The sequence below is a fragment of the Coenobita brevimanus genome, chromosome 72 (assembly GCF_032717465.1).
Source record: "Coenobita brevimanus isolate Jiangsu-jjx chromosome 72, ASM3271746v2, whole genome shotgun sequence".
Classification (NCBI taxonomy): Eukaryota; Metazoa; Arthropoda; class Malacostraca; order Decapoda; family Coenobitidae; genus Coenobita; species Coenobita brevimanus.
The window spans coordinates 13,157,099-13,181,067 of NC_137025.1; the positions used below are offsets into that span (position 1 = coordinate 13,157,099).

The 23,969-nt window shown below is 41.7% G+C and overlaps 1 protein-coding gene across 2 annotated transcripts in view; it reads right to left on the bottom strand.

Moving 5' to 3' along the window:
• Window positions 1-9,492, bottom strand: part of LOC145407017 (uncharacterized) — a 253,318-nt gene extending 243,826 nt beyond the window's left edge. Inside the window, exons 1-5 of one of the 2 annotated variants that reach the window (XR_013898666.1) lie at window positions 9,087-9,492; window positions 8,034-8,135; window positions 6,756-6,860; window positions 6,215-6,322; window positions 5,065-5,259 (exon numbers count right to left, since the gene is read on the bottom strand). Coding sequence is in view for 1 of the 2 variants with exons in the window: in XM_080278033.1 (XP_080134159.1) it covers window positions 5,211-5,259; window positions 6,215-6,322; window positions 6,756-6,860; window positions 8,034-8,135; window positions 9,087-9,475 (753 nt within the window). In the remaining variant the exon portion in view is untranslated. Of the gene's footprint in view, window positions 1-4,561; window positions 5,260-6,214; window positions 6,323-6,755; window positions 6,861-8,033; window positions 8,136-9,086 lie in introns of those variants that run through there. The other variant, XM_080278033.1, reaches the window with a different exon arrangement.
• Window positions 9,493-23,969: the final 14,477 nt, after the last annotated feature.

Sequence of the window (23,969 nt, forward strand, 5' to 3'; positions counted from 1 at the left end):
TCTCCAGTGCTACCCCTCCCCTTCTCACCCACTGTGAGAGTGTACACTGGAGTGTACACCCTCACTCCCGCATCCTTCCTTCAAGGAGTAAGCTACAAAGCAAACAACAACGACTTGTTGGTTCTTTCTTGGATATTTAGTACAGGGAACTTTAACCATCTATCTATCTATCTATAGCCCGACGCCCTAATCCCGCAAAGGGTGGCCGCAGACAAAACGCCTCCAAGTCACTCTGTCACCCACCATTTGACTACCCTCCCCCCAACTCACCCCCCCCTCCCTCATATACCTCTCAACTCCATCCCTCCACCTCATCCTTGGTCTACCCCTCCCTCTCCCTCCCTCCACCTCACCTACATACACCCTCTTAGTCAGTCTTTCATTCTCCATTCTCTCCACATGTCCAAACCACCTCAGTGTATTTCTCCTAATCTTTTCAACCACATCCACATCTACCCCACAACGTTCCTTCACTTCTTCATTCGTCAACCTGTCCCTCCACGTCACTCCACATGCTTCTCTCAAGTAACTCATTTCCACTGCTTTCACTCTTGACTTGTTCCCCTCTTGCAAGGTCCACGCCTCGCTTCCATACGTCAGGGTAGGGATCACAATACCATCATGCAGTGACTTCTTAACTTCCATACTCACCTTTAACAAAACTATTATATCTGCCAAGGGCAAGGACTGATAAGCAGGAAGGCTCTACTCACTTTCCAAACCCACCAGTCAAAGCCGGCAGGAAATAGTGAGAAGGACACCATACAGCACAGAAAATCTGTCACTGATATTTCATATGAAAGAGGGAAACGAAATCTTATTCTGCATTACCTACCTAAAAAGGAAAGTAACATTAAGGCATCAGTATTTATCTGTGTTGTTTTGCAGGTTGTATTATCTTGGCACTGGAAAAAGGAAAAGAAAATACAAAAGTAACATACACTACCGAAACGTATTGATATGCCGGGCGATTAGGTTAGTTTTTTATGCAAGAAAGAAGGAACCAAAGGCCGAAGCCCGCAAACAGTTCCTTCCAAGAAAAAACAAAAACAATACAAAAGAGAACCAAAATCAAGATCCATTCATTTCGAGATGCCTGGACATAGTGCGTTTGAAAAACTGGAGCTCATAGGAAGTAGGAAATACAGACAGAGGGAAACAGTTCCAGAGTTGACCTGTTGGATAAATGAAGGACTGGGAGTAACGGTTAACTCTTGCATTAGAGAGTTGGACAGAAAAGGGATGAGAGTTTGTTGCTATAGACGGATGCTAAGCACCCGTCGTAGAGGTGGAGGGATGCAAGCAGACAGTTCAGAGGAGCAGTGACCATGGTAGTAACGACAGAAAAGAGATAAAGATGCAACAGTGCGGCGAAGAGACAGAGGTTGAAGGAAGCCAGTAAGAGGAGAAGAGTTGAGACGAAAAGCCTTGGACTCCACCCTATTGAGAAGAGCTGTATGTGGGGAGCCTCCCCACACATGAGAGTTGTACTCCAAACAGGTGCGAATAAAACCCGTATACAAAGTCAACAACTGTGCAGGGGTAAAGAAGGTACAGAGTCGGCTTAGCACACCTAATCTCATGGAAGCAGATTTTACAAGAGATGTAATTTGATCTTTCCAAGATAAGCCCCAAGTGAATGAAACTCCAAGCATGTTCAAGGAAAATTCAGGATTAAGCTGAATATTATTAAACATTAGTGGGTACTCCTGTGGAAGATTGTGTCGGGTTGATAGGTGTAAAAACTGAGTTTTTGATGCATTAAAAACAAGATTATTTTTACCCCAGTCAGAGGTACGAGCCAAGTCAGACATTAGGTGTACCATAGCCTCATCCCTTGTTTCTTGAAGTAACTGCTGAGATGGACGTTGCGGCAACCGAATGGAAAGGTGAAGGGTGGAATCATCAGCGTACGAGTGGATAGTGTTAGATGTACAGCTTAGAAGGTCACTGATGAATAAAAGGCAGAGAGTTGGTGATAGGACAGAGCCATGAGGAACACCACTGTTGATAGATCTAGAAGAATGATGGCCGTCTACAACAGCGGCAATAGAACGACCAGAAAGGAAACTATAGACGAAGGCAAAGATAGAAGGAGAGAAACCGTGAGAGGGTAGTTTGGAAATTAAAGATTTATGCCCGACTCGATCGAAAGCCTTTGAGATGTCAAATGCAATGGCAAAGCTTTCGCCAAATTCGCAAAAGAAGGATGACCAGGAGTCTGAAAGGTAGATGAGAAGATCGCCAGTGGAGCGCCCCTGACGGAACCCATACTGACGATCAGAAAGAAGGTTATGATAGGAAAGATGCTATAAAATTTTTCTGTTAAGAATTGACTCGAAAACTTTTAAGACACAGGATGGTAAAGCAATTGGACGATAGTAGAGGGTTGGGAATGGTCACCCTTCTTTGGGACTGGCTGAATGAAAGCAAACTGCCAGCAAGAAGGAAGGTACAGGTTGACAGACAAAGGCGAAAGAGTTTACCTAGGCAGGGTGTAAGCACTGAAGCACAGTTCTTGAGGACAACAGGAGGGACTCCATCAGTCCCATATGCCGTGTTAGTATTGATGCAAGTGATGGCAGAAAATACATCAGCTGAAGAAATTTTAATGTCAGCCATGAGGAAGTCTGAGGGGGGAAGTGATGGAGGAACAGCACCGGAATCGTTTAAGATGGAATTGGGGGAGAAAGTCTGAGCGAAGAGATCTGCTTTATCAGTAGAAGAAATAGCTACAGAGCCATCAGAATAGAAAAGAGGAGGGAAGGATGATGAGGTTAAGTTGTTAGAAAGGTTTTTGGCAAGGTGCCTGAAGGAGCGGGAGATATGAGGAACATAATAAAAATTTAGTGTTGTGCCGTAGGATCAGGATTGTGTCTATACACGGTGGTACTAATTACCGAATCGGCAGTCATTTATCGAATGTATGTGTATGTTGCCTGTATCTCTGATTTACCTGCATGTCGGTTGTTAATAATGCCATCAGTAAGTCAAAGCTTGTTATTGATGGGGGTTTAAAGAATGAGGTCAATACACAGCATTTTTATTTTCTCTTTCTTAGTTATCTGGACAAAAGTATCATGCCCAAACTTTTTTTAATGATTTTCTGATACAGTCGCGTTCAGGAGAAACGATACACTTCTACTCGGTTACTGTACTATGGTATCTGTTGCTGGTAGGATTTGGAACTAATCCCCTCAGTTATTGGCGCACTGATGATCAGTGCACCAGGCAGTAAGTAAAACGGTTCCACATCTCACCAATAGTATACTACAGTAGATAATTTGAGCAGATGTGTATCCCTACTTATGAACTTGGCTGTACAAGCATGACGTAATTTTCGCCGACAGTTCTCTGCCAGCATCCTGCCCTGCCTTCCATATTTTTCCATCCTCCTCAAACAACACGCAGTATCTTTCCTTCACATTCTTCCTTGTTGTGTGCTGCATATTGCTCTTACCTAAAATAGTTCATGTCGACGAACATTTGCTCATGGCTGTGCAGTTAGGGAATCTAGTTTCTTCTCCTTCTGCTGTGAACTTTATTTAAATTAGCAGAGTTAACTAGCGTCTCATTTGACTAAAACGTGTTTCGGATGGTTGAACTTTCCGCGGAAAGTTTAATTCTTGTTTTCAGGTTATTTGCATCTCAATAGCAGACTAAGACAGTAATGTGGCCCTACATATTATCTTTCCATAGCAGTTCTTCGTGACTAGCACTGTCATCTCCGTACTGTTCATCTCTTGTTATAGCACAGCATTAAAAATGGAGAGATGCCAACCTTATGCCAAGTTAAAATAAAAGGAGTATTGTCAGCAAAATCCAGGAAGATGCTCCTTTTTCTGACTATACCGTCGCAGTTGCAGAAGAAGTAGGGAGGAAGAGGGAGTTGAGGGAGAGGGGAAAGCCTAAGAGGAAGGACAGAGAGTGAGGATAACCATGACGACATTCGCGAGGGGAGATGCAAGTGTTACATATTATCGTCCCTCTCATTGTAGTCCCATCAGCCCGGAACATTTTCATATTATTGCCACCAGCAGAGACGTTATTTCACTTCACGTTTTTTCACCTTTCGCAGTGAGACGGTTTATGAAGGGCATATCCAACTGCTGCAGTTTGAAATCGTCTGAAGGGAGCAAGAAGGATAAACTAACAATGACGTCTTCTGTTTGCAAGTCCGATGGCAAGTTTTACTGATGTGTTATTGCTAGCTCCAGACGATTTTATTTAACTTAGGAAAGACCTATAACAAGGAAAGGGTTAATGCAGGATACTTTTGTGTCCTGTAAAGAAAGTCCCCCATAAGCTAAATAAATTCGTTTAACACTGGCGAAAATACTGTACACCGGGAAAAAGTCACCGTATTGAAGGGGTTAATTTTACCACTTAATTACTGCCTGTTGATTGCTTTTCTTGAGATTGGTAATGTCATGCACCAGTCTGGCTGTAATTAGTGCACATATAGGCACAGACATAAGAAAAATTGGACCACATTAGATAAAAGGTTCTGTGAAAGAAAGACATTACATTGATGTTTATTGTCAGTTTTCTTGTTCACAGTATTATTGCTTTTTTTTTTTTTGTTTTTTTTGTTTCCTGTGTACATTGCTTAGGTCGTTTCCATTTCCTGTTATTTTCTGTGTCTGGTTTAGGTATTGTGGATTTTTCTGTTTTGGTATTTTGCGTTTTTTTTTCATTTATATGTTTGATGTTTGTGTATTTTGCATCTTCTGTTTTGGTATTTTGTACTTTGTCATTTTTTATGCCAAATGTACGGATACTTGTACATCTAGTCATAAGTGTGTTGTGTATATTTTTTTATCTCATTTTTTTCCCCAAACCCTGGGGACTATAGTGTAATTTCCTGTTGTTTTTGTATTTTTTGTAATTTCCTTGGCTTGATGTTTAGGTATTTTATATTTTCTGTGTGCAGCGTTTCTCTTTTTATCATTTCGTGTGCACAAAGTGTTCGTCATGTGGTGGTCTCTGTGTCAATATATATATATATATATATATATATATGAAACATAAATATAAAAATAAATCGCGAAGGAGGGGGTATACAGTAGATAAGTATTCTACAAGCCTATGAGAATTCAGTTCTTGATATCTTCGTCCTCGTCACCTCGCTTAGTTATAGGTAGTGAGGGCGGCTTGGACGGCCTCTGCCGCTGCTCCTCCACTTCTTCTTCACACGATCCACTGACCCTCTACCTGCGACCGAAGCGGTGGATCAGGCCGAGGTTGACCGAGTGGGACCTGTAGGGAAAGCTGGTTTAGTGGTGATTTGGTGATGCTTGAGTGTGACTTTGGAGGAGAATGGAGCGTTGAATTGGTGACAATGACTGTGGCTTGAAGGGAGAGAAAGAAGTGAAGTTATGACGATTGGGTGTTTGGAACTTATGGCAAAAACTTTATACATCACAACTTTCTACACTTTCAGGTGTAATTATACTCCATGTTCACTGCCCTGAAGCTCATGAGTGTGCACTTCAAGAAGTCTTAAGAATATAATCATATGAAGTGATCAGTTCACTGGTGTGTCTGTCTTGTTTATTATCAGCTTGATTGAGAGGAAGCTCTTCACCACAGTGAGGTCAGAGTCCGACGTAATTTGACGGAAACCACCCACTCGTGTAGGCTCGGTTAAAGTTGGAAAAATTATACCCCGATTTCTACGGCAACGTTCTGCTTCTCACTGTTATCTAAACTATGTCTGGCATTAAAAAAAACTGAAAGCCCAAAACATGGCCCAGTGAAACAGAATGCTCTTCCAAATTTTGCTCCAAACAACACAGGCGGACATATTTTGATGAAAATTGTCTGATCATTTAGTTTGGAATAAAATTTGGGAGAATATCCTGTTTCACTGACCACCTTCTGACGGACATACTATAGATGATTGAGAAATGAAACGTCCATAATGTGAATCAGTAAAAAGGGGTATCTTTAGTCAATATGTATTTCAGCCTACACGTCTGTACAGTCTGCGTCACTGGGCTGTATTCCAAGTGGCATTGTAGGCTTCGTAGCACCTTTTACTCAGCGATTTTTTCTGCTTTAAGGGGACTATTCAGGTGTCATATGAAAAAGAAATCGCTGAAGAAGATGTACTAGGAAGCCTCCTGTGCCACTTACAATACGACACAATATCCGATTCCAATCCCAGTCTGGTGAGTTTTTTATTTCTGTGTCGGCGTGGACGTTAACTGACCTTCCTGAAGAGCCCCAATGCCTCTGAGCGTTGATGTTAAGAGAAGTTCTTCTACTGGGGGTGAAGGAGTATCCCAGACCGGCGTTGTAGTTCCTCTGGCTGGGAAACCTGAAAGGGAGGAAGTGATTGGTTGGGTGATGAATGGAAGGAAATGAGAGAGGAACAAAGAAAACCAAACGCTAAAGAATTGCAAACTCACAAACTTAACAGGCACACTTTGAATTTACTTGTGTACAAGACAAGAGATGATTGAAACAGCTGGCTTCCTCATCATAGGAGAAGGTGTATACTGCACTGTCTCGAAGCACGGAGGACAGAATTCACCTAAAGATGGGGTGAGGTAAATCAGAGCAAATGGGAGTCAGTTAAGAGATGATGTGGGTAAAATAAGAGAAAATGAGAGTCAATTAAGAGATGGTGTGGGTAAAATAAGAGAAAATGTGAGTCAGTAAAGAGATGATGTGGGTAAAATCAGAGAAAATGTGAGTGAAACCAAAAAAAAAAAAAAAATGATAATGAAATAAAAGATTCCGAGACGTACCCACGAGGTCTTGAACGATCTGCCCCGAAGTTGCCGGAGAGGGAGTGTTGGTTGCTGCTTCCCCATGAGTGTGTGCCCGTCAAGGTCCCCTGGGTACTGGTGCCACTGTTAAGGGGACACACAATAGATCACCTCAGTATTGGAGCTTCTGAATAACTATTTGGGGGGCTTCAGATGATCACAAGGATGTATCAGTCGCTTAGATAGTCACATAATAGTCAGTACCGTACATAGTCACATATATTCAGATACTCACATATATAGATAGTCACACATGCAGTATATAGTAATTTAGTCATATGGGCATCAGTCACGGAACCTTGGATGTTTTGACCACTGTATAGCTGGCACATAAAACAAAAAAGATTCTAAATGGGCTTGAAGAAGAATTGTACTCGATTTGTATAGGTATACGAAGAGACGTAGGTGTATTTAGAAGAGGCAGATTTATGACCAAAAGCTCCTCCCTATTCATACCCAGTTCCAGTTGTCAAGATTCAGAATTATTTTAGTCACTGCTTGTTGGATATCTGATGACACAGCTACGGTCTTGCGTTCATTACATCCCTCATCATTCAGAGGAGAAATACACTGAGGTGGTTTGGCCATGTGGAGAGGATGGAGAGTGACAGACTACAAGGAGAGTGTGTGTGAGTGAGATAGAGAAGAGGGAGGGGGGGATCAAGGATGAGATGGAGGGATGGAGTAAAGAGGTATATATGTCAGAGGGGGGTGTAAGTTGGGGGAAGGGCAACGAAATGTTAGAGGATAGTGCAACATGGAGGCGATTTGTTTGTGGCCACCCCATACTGAAGTGAGGCGTCTGGATATAGATAGATAGACATAGCAACTCATTGCCCGGTATCATTTGGGAGGAACTACTGACTGTGTGTGTATATTGCAAGAAGTCTTCAATAGAGAACATCCATAAACTACATGTAAGGCGTGCATTGTTTACTGACATTGCCTAATATTTGGAGTTGGGAATTTCGAACATATTTACGACAGATTCCTTGTTGTAAGCGCGATTTGCTTTTCCAGGAGGGACAGGGAGACGAGCGTGCAGAGTATTGCCATGTCTTGTTTTCCTCCTACAAAAAAGAACTCTTTGCTGCGAGAGGAAAATATTACCAACTTATATTTGCTTTCTACAAGAAGAACAAAGCGGCAGGAGTGCAAAACCTTCCCGTATCTCTCGTCCTTCCTTCAAAGGGAAAAGTGAATGCCTCCCTGATTACTTAAGAAGTTATTCTTGTGTCAGTACAGGCGTTAACTCACCTTGTGCCCCATCTCCTCTGAGCGTCTAGGTTCAAAGAAGTGCGATCGTTGGGGTTGTAGTTGTACCCCAGGCCGGCGTTGTAGTCAGTCGTGCTGGGGAACCTGAAAGAGGAAGGAAGTGACTGCTTGATTGATGGTCTAAAGAAACGGTTCCTGATAGTGTAACAGCACAGAACACTGATTCCAAATTTCACTTTATTCCCTTCAAAAATAGCGTTTATCCTTTTATTCAGTTAGAAAAGACTCGGACATGGAGAGATTGAATATACTGTATCCCTCATTAATCCTCTGAGTACGAGAGGTCTTACCTAAAGCGAATAAGACTGTCTAGAGATACGAAAAATAAAATGAAAATGACGGCAGCACAGTTATAAGTTAAAAAAATGTAAATCCAAAACAAATAACAATACACAAACTTCACATGCATACTGTACACTGAAGTCACACACACACACACACACACACACACACACACACACACACACACACACACACACACACACACACACACACACACACACACACACACACACACACACAGCATTTTACCAAGCACCAAGGAGAGAACAAAAAAAACTGTCATCTGCCCCAAACCTGGTGTTAAAACGACAGTGTAAGTCGAGCAAATTAGAACGAGAGTAAGTAAAGCAACAGCAAAGATGAGGGTAAAATAAGAGGTGATGCGGACGTGAATGTACCCGCTGGCCCTGGTGTGGTTGACCCCGAGGTGTCCGGAGAGTGTTTGTTAGTTCTGAGGTGCAAATCAGAGCAAATGTGTGTATAACAAAAGACAGTGTGAGTATGAAAAGAAACCACGAGTAAAGTAAAGGTAAAATTGTCTGTAAGACAGTGTGAACAAAAAAGTATATAGCCTAACTATAAAAAAGGCAAATTTGTAAAATAATAGACTATGAGTAAAAAGAAAAGCAAATTAGAGTACAGTAAAATAAAAGATAGTATGAGTAAAAAGAAAAACAATGGAAAGTATAATAGAAGACAGTATGAGTAAAGAGAAAGGCAATTCAAAGTGAAATATAACCTTGTGTGACTTACCCTCCGCCACTGTTATGGTCGACTCCGAGGCTGCCAGAGAGGGTGTGTCTGTCCCTTGGTCCCCAGCTGCGAGACTCCTGCACAGAGCCAGATACGGATGTCTGTCGCTTTTGACGATGGTTGTCTTCCTCCTCCTCTATACTGTCATCATTATCGTCCTCGTTCGAGATCACGCCAAACGGGACAAAGAAGACCTCAGGCTGCTCATCTTCCTCAGCCAGAGATGGGTTGAAATCCAGGGGTTGGTTCAGCAGGAGGTGGTGAGGGAGGGCGAGGCGAGGAACCTGAGGCTCCCGATGCCCAAGGCCAATCAGAGGGACAGCAGTGGCCGTCCCCACCACCAGTAGCAGCAGCAGGGGGGAGGACAGTGGGGCCAGAGGGCTCTTCATGTCTGCTGATGTGAGTGCCTCTTGGAGCAATGATGACCCTGCTGGCATCCCCTTGCTTTATATATAGCACACACACACACACACACACACACACACACACACACACACACACACACACACACACACACACACACACATGGGATTCTGCATACGTATATTTGTTTGTACGAGTGACGTCATCTTTTTTAAAGTAGATACCAACACTTTTTTGTCTAGGTCTTCATCAAGGACTGGGGCTTTCCGCGCTTCATGACAGTGGCAGGGTCTCTCAGGGTATCTCAAGATGTTGGGGCTATAGTTATAGATAGATAGATAGATAGATAGACAGATTGATAGATAGATATACTGTAGATAGATACATACATACACAGCAGATATCATTTTCATTTCATAGATACTTAGATATATATTCAGACAGAGCTGATATCACTGGCAACCGTAATACATAGTGTATGCACTTATGTATATAAATAAATGTGCATGTATGTATGTGTGTATGTATCTGTTAATTTATATGGATCTATCCCTGTATATGAGAGAGAGAGAGAGAGAGAGAGAGAGAGAGAGAGAGAGAACAATGGCTACTTGTTTGTAATGATAACCGAATAACAGCAGATTAATTGTTGCACCTAGTCAGCGAAGGGGTTAGTCACCACCATCACACACACACACACACACACATATATATATATATATATATATATATATATATATATATATATATATATATATATATATATGTACTGTATATATAATGTTGTGAGTGTGCCTAGCAAACATAAGAAAAAGCGCCAGAGCACCAACAGAGCCTGACTGCTGCTAGAATTCCATCAGAGTGCCACCAATCACAGTGACCCAAAGCCTGAGTGCCACCAGAGAGCCTCTAGAATGTCACCCGGGTGCCACCAAAGTCTGGGTGCCACCAAAGTGCCAACAGTGCCGCCCGAGTGCCACCGAAGTCTTAATGCCATAAGAGTGCCACAAGTTTCACCCGAATGTCACCAAAGTCTGAGTGCCACCAGGGTGCTGCCCAAGTGTCACCAAAGTCTGAGTGCCGCCAGAGTGCCACCGGAGTGCTGTCCGAGTGCCACCAAAGTCTGGGTGCCACCAGAGTACCACCCGAATGCACCAAAGTCTGGGTGTCATCCGAGTGCCAAGAGAGTTTCACTAGAGTGCAGCCGAGTGCCACCAAACTGTGGGTGACACCAGAATGCTGCCGAGTGCCACCAGAGTGCTACTCGAGTGCCACCAAAGTCTGAGTGCCACTTGAGTGCTACCAGTCACAGTGACATCAGCAACAAAGTGCCACCAGAGTATCGCCAGCGTGCAGTCAGAGTGCTGTCAGAGTGCCGTCAGAGTGCCATCAGGGTACCACCTGTGTGCCGCCAGAGTGCCGCCAGAATACCACCAGTGTCACCAGACTCAAAGTGCCACCAGAGTGCCATCAGAGTGCCACAAGCGAGCTAGAGCGGAGGACGGCGAACTAGGCACTTGGTCTCTCTCTCTCTCTCTCTCTCTCTCTCTCTCTCTCTCTCTCTCTCTTTCATACACCAGGGACTCTGTGTATACTGAAATTTGTAAGTAATCTTTTCATCCCTTCACCACCAGAGTCTTTCCCATACTGTATAAAATATTGCTGAAGAAAGAATTCACTAAAAAAGACGCCATAACACACACACACACACACACACACACACACACACACACACACACACACACACACACACACACACACACACACACACACACACACACACACACACACACACACACACACACACACACACACACACACACACACACACACACACACACACACACACACACACACACACACACACACACACACACACACACACACACACACACACACACACACACACACAACTCGGGATGGCCCACTACTTAAACCTAACAAAAGCACCCACTATACTCAGTCACCCGCCAGCCGTCAGAGTGGGAGTATCGTCGCCAAGGTCACGAAGGGGAAATCCACGCGTCTTATAGCATAATATTTACAGGGGTGGTGATGCAAACCGCAGGGAGTTCCCAAGAATATTATTTAATGCTAGTTAAGTCAGAGGGAATTTAATACTTCACAGAATTTTCGGAGATGGATTTCGTGTTGTAAATTTTAGAGATAGCGTTCGTGTTTTAAGTTTCAGAGATAGGTTCGTGTTTTTAATTTTAGAGACTGAGTTCGTTTTGTAAATTTTAGAGATGGGTTTTGTGTCTGACTGTTTATCTACACATCACTGGTTTAATATTACCTGTAACCCCTTCGTTAGGATAACTCATTTACTTACTTTATATTTGCTATTTTCACACATTATGATTCAGCTTAGGAGAGCCCCCTCGCGGTGAAGTGGTTAAAGAAAGCTATAATAATCTAACCTCCTCAGCAATAAAAATCTTCTGACCTTACCATAGTTTGTGTCGGTAGCAAAAATAGCGATAAATAATACATCACCCTGCTAAATGGTTGTGTAAATTAATAGGGTAAGAAAATTAGCTAGTATGTGGCTGTAATTTTCCTCGTAAACAGGTTACAGCAATGATATACACACACACACACACACACACACACACACACACACACACACACACACACACACACACACACACACACACACACACACACACACACACACACACACACACACACACACACACACACACACACGCACGCACACGCACACGCACACACGCACACACACAACTAAGGAAAGCCCCACCTCATCTTGAAAATGATGTGCGTCGCATTCCCATTAGCTTGGAAGATTTCGTAGCATCTTTTCTTCGGCTATTTACTTTGCCTAATGCACCTTAATAATCCTCCTGTATGTCACTGATGCAAAACTATGGCGGAATTAACAAGATATGAATGAAATATAAGAGAATATGAAGGAGTAAGGTAGAAAAAAAGTAAATCGCTAAAGAAAGTGTGCGACGGAGACTCCCATGGCTTGAGAATGTGTTGTGTTCTCTGTGGCCTTGAGTATAGACACGAGGGGAAATCCGAGGGGAGGGGGAGAGGGAAGAGGGAGTGAGGACAGAGGAGGGGATGAGGGGAGAGAGTGAGAGCAGAGGGGAGGGAATGAGGGGAGGCAGATGGGAGAGGGGAAGTTGAAAAGAGGGGAAATCCGAGGGGAGAAAGGAGGGGAGGGGAGGGAGAGAGGAGCCGTTAAGAGGAGGGAGAGGGGAGGGTGAACGGAGATGGGGGTACGAAGTAAGGGGAGGGAGGGAGAATGAGTGAATGACCTGAGGCGAGGGGAGGGACCGAATAGAGGGGAAATCCGAGGGAGGGAAGGAAGAGAGGAGGGTGAAAGGGGAGGAAGATGGGAGTGGGGGAGTTTTATTTATTTGTGTGTGTGTGTGTGTGTGTGTGTGTGTGTGTGTGTGTGTGTGTGTGTGTGTGTGTGTGTGTGTGTGTGTCTGTGTCTGTGTGTGTGTGTGTGTGTCTTACTTCAAGGCTAGTATATTTTACACACCTTATTTCAGTTACAGGAGTTCCAGTCAGCAACTAAGAATATCATTGGGCAGTAAGTACATCATTTTTTATTCTGTATAATACAAGGTGTCTCTCGGTACTAAATCAGCTTTCCACCCAAACACTGACCTAACCAAGATTTATCATATATAAAGCTATGTTAGGTTAGTCTTGCAATTTAAGCCTAGTTAGTATAATAGAAAACTTTTAATAGTAATGGTTACACAGATAATTGTACATATGCAGATCCATGATAGTTATTTATTGTACTGTGGGTAATTAACTGAGAGAAAAAGAAATCAAGAAAATCAAATAAAATCGAACCCGGGACTTCTAGACAGAGGCCAGGTACTGTTGTCTCTATACCGTGTCGTGATAAAAGCAGGACCACTCGAATTTCATGAGGAATCAGGTAAATCCCATCGAGAGGATATTTTTTTTTATCAACGGAAACACAAAGGCAAAGCATTCTAGCCTCCTCGTCAAACCCATACATATTCGACTTCGAGAGGTTGTACGTAAACTATGGTAGAAACTCGAAACCAATGATGACGTGAACTACATTATCAACCTAGAACTCGACAGGGCCACAAACATGGAACACTCACTGGTTCCTCGAGGCTTGTAAAATGTGAGAGAATATCCATTGCACCATAAAATTACTTAGACATTCTTTTCTAAACACATACAAGAAAAAATACACACACACACCCCTAGTATGCGGGGGGTATAGAAACAAGGCAAGCAACAACACTCAATCCCAGCACCACTAACGACAACATCTGCCTTACATCTTACAACAATAACACTACCACCATATTAAGGAAAAAATGAGGAAGAAGGAAAGGGATGGGATTAGGGGAGGAAGAAAGGGAAGTGGAAAATGAGAAGAGGAAGAGAAGGAGAAAGCGATGAGAGGAGGGAAGAGGGAAAAGGTAGAGGGGAGGAAGGAGGGAGAGTTGAGGGAGAGGGGAAAGTCCGAGGGGAAGAAGCAGAGAGTGGGGATTACCATGACGACACACGCGAGGGGAGAATGTAACGCCAGTCCACAACACTCAAATAGCCAGATCTACTCCGTACTACAATCAACTATTTCTGTCCTGCTTCACCATCTGTGCTGTTACTCTGCCCTGCCCTCCTGCTAACGTCCATACTACCATTATATTTTGTTTAACCCTCTGTACTTTAACTAACCAAAGCTACATCATATCACTGTCTTATACCACAACTTCTGTTACATCATCTGCGCCTTGTATCTGTCTAATCCTCCTCCTAACCCCCACTGTGACTTCACCCGTATGCCACATCGCTGTCTACCACCACTGTTACGGTTCACCGTCTGTGCCCTGTACCCGTCCTACCTTCTTCCTAAGCCTCCACTGGCTTAGCTGTCCTACTTTTCTCGTAACAGACATGACTTTCTAGATAGGAGTGGGCCTGTCAGTTAGCACACAAGTTGCACCATCCTCGCAGACCCGCATATGAAGCTTCAGTTTAGCTAATGCCCATATAGTCTTGGATTTATCTGGTACACTTCTGCACTTGTTGCTCTTGAGGTTCAGTCGATGGAGCTGTGGTTGAAGCCGACAGCCCGACACCTGAAAGGACCTTGCAAACCATATTTTCACCATCATTATCATTATCTGTTTATTTCCCACAGATAAACTGGTTGAATGGGATCGACGAATCACCATCATCATCATCATCATTCTGTACACCACTAATAAAATGGGATGAATAGGATAAAGCAAAAAGAAGTCATTATCATCATCATCGTCGTCGTCGTCGTCGTCGTCGTTATCATTGTCCTAACCCTTTTTTTTACAATAACAAACTGGGTGAGTTAGATCCAAAAATTTGAAAAGGATAACATAAAAGTCAAACTGTTACTAAAGTACCTGGTGAAAGTAGTCATGCATCCACGTACACATGCTATAGACGCTTTAAAGTATATCATTCATGCTAAAGTCAGACCATTTAATTAATACGGGGTTCCTGGCGTCAGGTGGTTAAAAGGAAATCAAGTCGAGGAGAAAAAAAGGCACGAGAAAACTTGACTGCAAGAGCCATTACCCCTTCACCACGATGACGACTTTTTGGCTTCATGCTTGCTGCCAGCGTACGAATTTACTCAGCTTAGGAACGAGCCTCCCCCCACAACCAAGCCACCGTGAAGGGGTTATAAAGGTTTCCCTCAATCCCCTTTTCACTGGGATAGCAAATTTATGGATTTTAAGCTTGCTACCCCCAGACGATTTTTAACAGGCGTTTGTGTGTGTGTGTGTGTGTGTGTGTGTGTGTGTGTGTGTGTGTGTGTGTGTGTGAAGATCCTCCCTCCTCCTCTAAGTCCCCTTTAGATACAGTCTCCCCTTAGCCCTTTCACGATGATGGCAGCTTTTGTTTTATGCTTGGTACTAACAGACGATTCTATTCAGGTTAGGAGGGGTAGAGAGTCTCCCTTGGAAACATTCTGCCCTAACCCTTTACTGTAATATCAACATTTATTTTTCATGCTTGCTATCACCACACGATTTTATTCATCGTAGGAGAGACTTGTCAAACTGGAGGGATTATGTATTGTCATCAACAGTCCCATGATTATGAGAGGGAGGGGGGTGTCTCCTGAGCTGAATAGAACAGTCTGGTATTAGGACATAATGAAAAATACGTGTTCGGGCTGATAAGGTTAATGCGGCTTGCTTTTATTGCCTCCGTCAAAGAAGTTGGAGTATTGTGCGTGCACCTGTGTCTGCCTGTTTGTTTGTCTGCCTGTGTACAAGATATCTCAAAAAATTGTAATCGGATTTCAATGAAATCTGGTGAATATGAGGGCAGTGGGTCAAGGAGGAGTTTTTGTGATTTTGAGGTGGATCCGGATCCGGATGCAGGATTAAATCATAGTTTATTTTGGCGTCTGCGGAATTATGCGCTCTCTGAGACTGTGCAATAAGGCAGACTAAAACCGTAAAATTGGTTATGTGAGACTAAAAGTATTCTTTTGGTGGGAAAGATGAATTACAACAGTAATCATTAAATCTTATTGGTGTTGGCGGAGGTTTGCTGTCTCTGAGTGCTTTCAAGTTTCACTTTTTGCTACCAAGGGCTGTTGGTGGATTTTGATAACCCATTCAGCTCTAAGGCGTCCGCTTCATTACATTTGTATAATCCCCAGGCGTTATTATTTTGCAGAAGAGATATTTTCCTAACTAGCGGTGTTAGGTAATAGCTCTCATATACCATTTCATTACGTGATGTCCCTTCTAAGCTAAGCAGTGTACAGTAATATGGAGACAGCTAGAATAAAACGAAAAACACATCCTTGTAGTGTAGGGAAGAAGGGAGTGAATGATAGCAATGGTAACCAAGACTAAGAGGTACTTATTACATATAGTATATATATTACGCTTGTCACTCTAATGACGTATTTTTAAATTTTATTCTTACTATGTCTTGACTCTTTTAATTAGCTTTGGAGAAACTTTCCAAACTACAGAGGTTAAACATGGTATTCACTGGCCGCTTCGCTACAGGAGATCTCACAAAGGCTGAATAAATCCGTCTGGAGGCAGGAAAAATAAATTAGTGCAATACGTCGCCGGAATGAGGGAGTTAAGTAGCTGCTATAAAGTACAGAACACTTTCTGTTGCCATAGAAATTATATTTAGTTTAGTTCTGTGCATCCGACATATTTCGTAATGAAGGAAATTGTTCCAAAGAGGATTACTTCCAAAGTTTGTACGAGAAGAATGAGCCTTAACTTCCGAATAACTATCACAACCCGATCTTATTTACATTACCTGCATATAACACTTAACACTGGCTGCATATATATATATATATATATATATATATATATATATATATATATATATATATATATATATATATATATATATATATATATATATATATATTACAGTCACTTCAGGGAACGGTTTACATATTCTAAATATTGCCAGCGTACCAAGTTCAGTCAGCAGCATTGTTGAAGAATAACAGTCATGGAAATACTCGCAATGACCACTGAACAAAATCATTATAGAAGCAGATGGCCCTGTACTAGATATTTACTTCGTCAGAAGGATTGCAGTTATTGTTATATTTAAATCAGTGAACAGCAGTCATCCCAATAATCGCAAAGACCACTATAACAACGACAACAGTGGAGAGGCAGATGGTTCTCAACACGTTATTCATTTTTTCCGGAGACTTCAGCAGGCTTGGGGGATTGGGCGACTTCTGTTTGGCCTCCATGATGTCTATCCGACGACGGAGGGATTGGAGTCTGAGGTTCTCCACGTATACCAGGGCCAAGATGATGCAGAAAACCTGTGATATGAGCACCAGATACCAGACGTCGATCACCTTGAGGTAGGCCGTCTTGGGGATGTCCTGGCTGGTCTGGGAGAAGAACGAGGCCAGCACCAGCATGGATGTCAGTGTCACCATGATTCGGTCCTGCAGAAAGAAAGCAGAAAAACTGAAAGATGGTAAGGAAGCATATCAGAACACAGCTGGTATTAAGTAAACAGTAACACTCAGACGCCAGTGACTCAGTCTTAGCTGAATGAACCCGTCAGGCGTTTGCCGCAATAGAACACTAGAATTATCCCGGGTTATTTACTTGTATGTACTGGAAACTGGCAAACAGTAAGCTACTGTTTTTGTACATAAATCATACTTCAACTATTTCTATGGCATTTGGAAAATAGTAGACAAATATTTGAGTGTAAACTAAAATTATCTATAATAACTAGAAGCAACAGGGAAATATCTGAGCAATGAGTGATCTATGTTAATGGAAAGTGGAGGATAGTGGTTAAATATCTATGAACATGAATTTTAACTGATTTATTTCAATAGTCTCTGGAAAAATAGTAGGAAAACATAGTCATTATAGAAAAACTTATTTGTTTTATTGAAAATTAGAAAATAACTTGCAGAAGTATATGAACAGGCGAACATACAGACATAAAAGGAAGGATGAGTGAAACAGGATCAAGACAACCAAGAACACAGGAAAACTAACCGAGAAATCGTCGAGTCTGAACCAGAGGGTGAGACAGCAGATGAGCACTAGCATCAGGCTGGGAACGAAGGCGTTGGCAATGTAGTAACGAAAGTGGTTCCTTAATTCCAACTCAACCTGAAAAGGAGGGTTATAATTGTGTTTATTTGCCATTATTTGCTTGTCTGTATAGTTATGTATCTGTATATGTATAGTATGTATGTATTCATTACTTTGTTTCCTCAGTTCCAACTCAACCTGAAAAGGAGGATTATAATTGTGTTTATTTGCCTTTATGTGGTTGTCCGTATATATACGTATCTGTATATGTATACTATGTATGTATTCATTATTTTGTCTCTAGACAGAAATATTTTCTTAATTTGCAACCCCACCTACATGAAAAAATTACTTTTTTTTTTTTTTTCGTCTGTTAGCCTGTGTCAGTCTTCAACAGAAGTGGGTCATTACTTCCATCTCGCCTTAAAAAAGAAAAAAATCACATTCTGTCTGTTTTTCTCAACTATCAGTATTAGTCGGGGAGTGTTGGAATTACAGGCATGTGTGGCCACAGTAAAAATTCATAAAAGTTGCAATGAAACATTATAAAATGTACTATCGCTCAAAAAAGTATCCTTACTCACGTGAACGCAGGACGCCACAGTGAGTAGAGAGATTCGAGCAGTGTCGGTATTCCATTTTTCTTTGTTGTGTGAACACGACTCGCGTCACTTTCGTAAGAATGCTATTTTGAGTGATACTACAAATGTCCTAATTCAAGTAATTTTATAAGTGAGATGGTTGGCATGGTTCAAACCTCCCTAAAAACTCTGGAACGCGTAGGAGATTCACGCACTCCTGTTCCATTTAACTATCTCGTTGCTGTGGACTTACTCTGGCAATTGAGAAGACCAAGTGATTTTGCTGAGCTTCTAAGAAACGCCATCGGTCAGAATATGAAATCCTAGTTTAAAGTATCAAAGTATTAAACGTTTTTTATATGACTGTGTGAATTTCGATAATTTAGAGATAAGTGAAGGGATGTATGGCTATTTTCGCTGGTCACTCTGGTTGTATATATATATATATATATATATATATATATATATATATATATATATATATATATGTATATATATATATATATACCTAGGCTGCTTCCCCCAAGGAAAGGGAGGTAGCCGAGACAGGACGACACACTTCCCATTTACTCATCCATTCAAACACATTCATTCGCATCTTAGCCCCAAAGGGGAGAACTGACAGATCCTCACCTCTCCACACCGCACAAGGGTCAACTGCGCAATGCAATCAGTGACATCCGCAGCAGGGCCCGACAGCAGAGCTGGTTTACCCCTGCCACATCATAACATACTCATCCCCTTACCCGCACCTGACCTGAAATAGCTGATCAGACCAAATGCGGGAGAATATCCCCTCCGGGCTGCGTCATCACTTATTCATTCACAATTTCTCTCCATTTATTTCTGTCACGCACAGCCACACTTCCTTGCTCAACAGACATCCCTCTCGCATCCAGCGCTCTCTCCACACTGTCCATCCATCCTATTCGTGGTCTTCCTCTCAGCCTTACACCTCTCACATCAGATCTAGTTATCTTTTTCACCAATCGCTCATTATCCATTCTCTCCATATGCCCAAACCATCGCAACACACTCTGCTCAACTCTGCCAGCCATCTCCCGAACAACTCCAGTTCTCCTTCGCACTTCATCATTCCGTACTCGATCCATAAGCGTCACTCCACACATACTCCTCAGACACCTCATCTCCATTACATTCAAACTTTTCCTCTCTGCTACACCCATATTCCATGTTTCAGCCCCATATAATGCATTCGGTACCACAACACCCTCATACAGCCTTCTCTTTACATCCATTCTATGCGAACGACATCTAAACACTTTTTTCATTCCTCCCAGCACCTTTCCAACTTCATTTATTCTAAACTTCACTTCTGCATCTATTCTTCCATTCACAGCAACATATATATATATATATATATATATATATATATATATATATATATATATATATATATAAAATATATATATATAATATATATATACAGGGTGTAACGCGACGTATGACAAAAACTTACACCAATGATCTATCATGTAATTTTGAGTATATTTTGTTCTATAAATATATGCTCTCTGCGACCCCATATTAGTACCCAGCATTCGGCTGTTTTGTGGAAAAGCTTCGTGCCTTGCATGTGCCATTGGGTGAGAGCTTGGCAGGGCGACGGGAGACGAGTATTATTAGCTTATACTGCACTGTACATGAAAATCCCATATCCTATCAGTAAACACGAGTTTTAAGAAGAAACTTTACGTAGTCTATTGATTCTTTAACATCAAGTCATGCATTCATGCAATTCTTTTGCACAAATCGACTGTAATTAAGGATTAAATTCAAAATTTTATGGCTTGCAAGGGGGTAGGGAGGGAGGGAGGACAGGCTGGTGTGTTGTGCCAGTTATGTAATATTTGGTATGTAGGATGTTGCTACCAGCATTATCATAACATCCACAGCTCATTCAGTGAAAAAACGTTATTCTAAAGGAAGTTTAGCCTCACTTCGTCAGGAAGAATTTTATTTATCACATTTTTTCTGCTGCAAGTAAACGTGGCGCCATTGGGTATCTCCACCTGTATTCCTCTCTGAAGACTGGCATTACCATCGCAGAATCCGTAAAAAAAATACTCGATATCTCCATACTCTTCATTGCTGTACGTACGTGGCATGCTGTTTCATGAACATGTGAAGCTAAACCCGGTGAACAACAGAACAAAGAGAACAGTATTTAAAGTATGTGCCTCCCCTGCAAATGTTCCCGTTCAAATGACAGTGGACGCAGGGTTGCCAAGTCCTTATCATCAATCTCGCTAGTTTAGTCATGAAAACTTGCTAGAATGTCGCTAGATAATAAACACTGCAAAACATCGCTAGAAAATACGATAAAATCTCTAGAATATCACCTAAAAATGGCAAAAATATCCAGAATGTAGCTAGATATCATGTTGCCAGATGTTAGTGCTGCAAGTAGAAGCAAAAAATAGGTCTAGCTACATAGCCATTACATTGGCAATCCTGTGTCATGTTCTCACGTCAACATATGAAAAAAATGGTGCCACGTTTACTTGCAGCAGAAAAATTTTAATGATTTATAATATTACTCCAGACAAACTGATGCTAGTCACTAAGTACGGTAATGTTCTTTCACTGAATGAGCTGTGGGTGTTATGATAATGCTGGTAGCAACATTCTACATACCAAATATTACATAACTGGCACAACACACCAGCCTGTCCTCCCTCCCTCCCTACCCCCTTGCAAGCCATAAAATTTTGAATTTAATCCTTAATTACAGTCGATTTGTGCAAAAGAATTGCATGAATGCATGACTTGATGTTAAAGAATCAATAGACTACGTAAAGTTTCTTCTTAAAACTCGTGTGTACTGATAGGATATGGGATTTTCATGTACAGTGCAGTATAAGCTAATAATACTCGTCTCCCATCGCCCTGCCAAGCTCTCACCCAATGGCACATGCAAGGCACGAAGCCTTTCCACAAAACAGCCGAATGCTGGGTACTAATATGGGGTCGCAGAGAGCATATGTTTATAGAACAAAATATACTCAAAATTACATGATAGATCATTGGTGTAAGTTTTTGTCATACGTCGCGTTACACCCTGTATATATATATATATATATATATATATATATATATATATATATATATATATATATATAAAACTCTTGTGAGCTTCGGTTTCTGCTTCTAGATCCTGCCCACATTATCATCATAACTGTCATCATCATAACTTTTCCTGTATTGTAGATCATATCAACAATTTCAAAGCTTTAAATGATGAGTGGCCATTTTCTGTTTCTAGATCATCATCATCATCATCATCATCATCATCATCATCATCATCTTATTACCACTCATAATTATGGAATGAGTAGGAATCTAAAACAGAAGAAATAGACTAAGAAAAAGAAAGTCTTATGCGAGTACCCAGAGAATTTTGTATGATTTATAACAGCGAAAAAGGAGATTAGTGATGATGATGATGAAACTGACGCTGGTGATGTGACTGATGTCAATAATGATAAGGCTGACGATGATGCTAATAAAGATAATCGTGATGATGGTTCTGCAGTTGACAGTAATAAAGTAATAAATAGTGTGTAATGTAGAATCTCACCTGCACGCCTGTGACTGGGAGTTGCCGTACGGTGAGGTTAATTAGTCGATATTCCAACAGTTGCCGCTCACCCACGAACACCCCACCATCCCCATCCTGTAGAATCACTCTTAGTTAGGTTAGGTTGGGTTAGGTTAAGTCAGATAAGGTTGTAATCTTCAATGTCAACTTCATCCTTCGTAGTGGTTGTTATGGCGTCTGGTGTTTCCGCGCCCATCTTCTTACAAATTTTGGGTTATAAAATCAGTTCAGAGACATAAATTGAAAATCAAAGAAGCTCATTTTGCGGTAACCTGTCAGGCCGGGATTCATGCACATTGCTGTCAGTACCCAGAAAGTAATGTTAGAGACGCGTTAGTAATTGCAACAACAATAAGAAAACAAGGAAAAAAAAAAACGTAATATCCGTTTGGTATTGGTAGTAATTTTCAGTGTCAGTCTTTCATATAAAATGTGTCCCTGCTTGAAGTGAAGGCTCATGATGATGGATGTTTCGTTCAGCTGTGCGTGAGGGGAATGAATTTTGTGGCTTCTTCTTTGTACAAAATAAAATAAGTATTCATAACGGTAAGTCAGGCTATTATTGATACTAGGCTTTGGCAATCGGATTTCATAATCTTTGTGAAAGGTATTAAATAATAAATACATAGCTAACGCATACAGTAGCATACACAGAAGTTTCATACCTTGAATAAGCTCGGGGAAACCAAATTCAGTTCTTTAACCTCTTCAGTACGAAAACGTCCTTTTCTTAGGATATTATTGATACCACCAGACAAGTTCATATAAAAGTGGCATAATATAAATTGTAGATCAACCCGTGCATCACAAGGTGTCGCTCCTTAATTCCAATGATATATTTTGGCGGAAGAAACGGTAAAAAAAGACAGTCGGTGCACTGAATGGGGTGAATAATTTGTATCATCCATCTGTAGAAATAGCCTGCGTGCGTGCGTGCGTGCGTGCGTGCGTGAGTGAGTGAGTGTGTGTGTGTGTGTGTGTGTGTGTGTGTGTGTGTGTGTGTGTGTGTGTGTGTGTGTGTGTGCGACGCATAGCTCCAAAGGACAGTGAAGTTAGAGGCCTAAGACTTTTACATTCACAGCTATTATGTGGGTTCCCATGTTGTGCATCTTGATAATAAAATGTGCTCCCAGATGTATGTCGTCGGTCGAATAGACTAGTCGATAAAAGTAGTAATCCAGTTGCTTCCAGCACTGCCTAGAATTTGACACGGTAAACACAGGTTCTTCAGCTCAGAGTCTTCACTACGGTAGCTTATTTTATTTTGTTGAGACCACCAACCAGACGATTTTATTCACGTTAGGAAGAACACTGACTGAATAGATTAGTATATACGCGTAGCTAACCCTAGAGACGTAGTGTAATCTTCCGTGTCAACAAATTTGGCCACCGGTCGAACCCCAATTTTCCCGGTACTGCTTTAGGCGATACAATTAATAATGGTGGCTAGCAGTTTACTAACCAATTTCTTATCGATGGGTAAATATTTGGTTACGATGGTTGGTAGTGTTAACGGTATTAGTTGCTGTAAGGAGATCTCCTCTCTCTCTCTCTCTCTCTCTCTCTCTCTCTCTCTCATTTCAGTCCTACATTGCCTTGCTGTATCAGTGGGCTGCATGAAGGCATTTTATCAAAGGAGGGAACACTTAAATTTGGACTTACGATATTCGCAACCATGAGAAAGTAGGCGAATGTCACTACCCTGAAGACCATCCTCCTCCTCCTCCTCCTT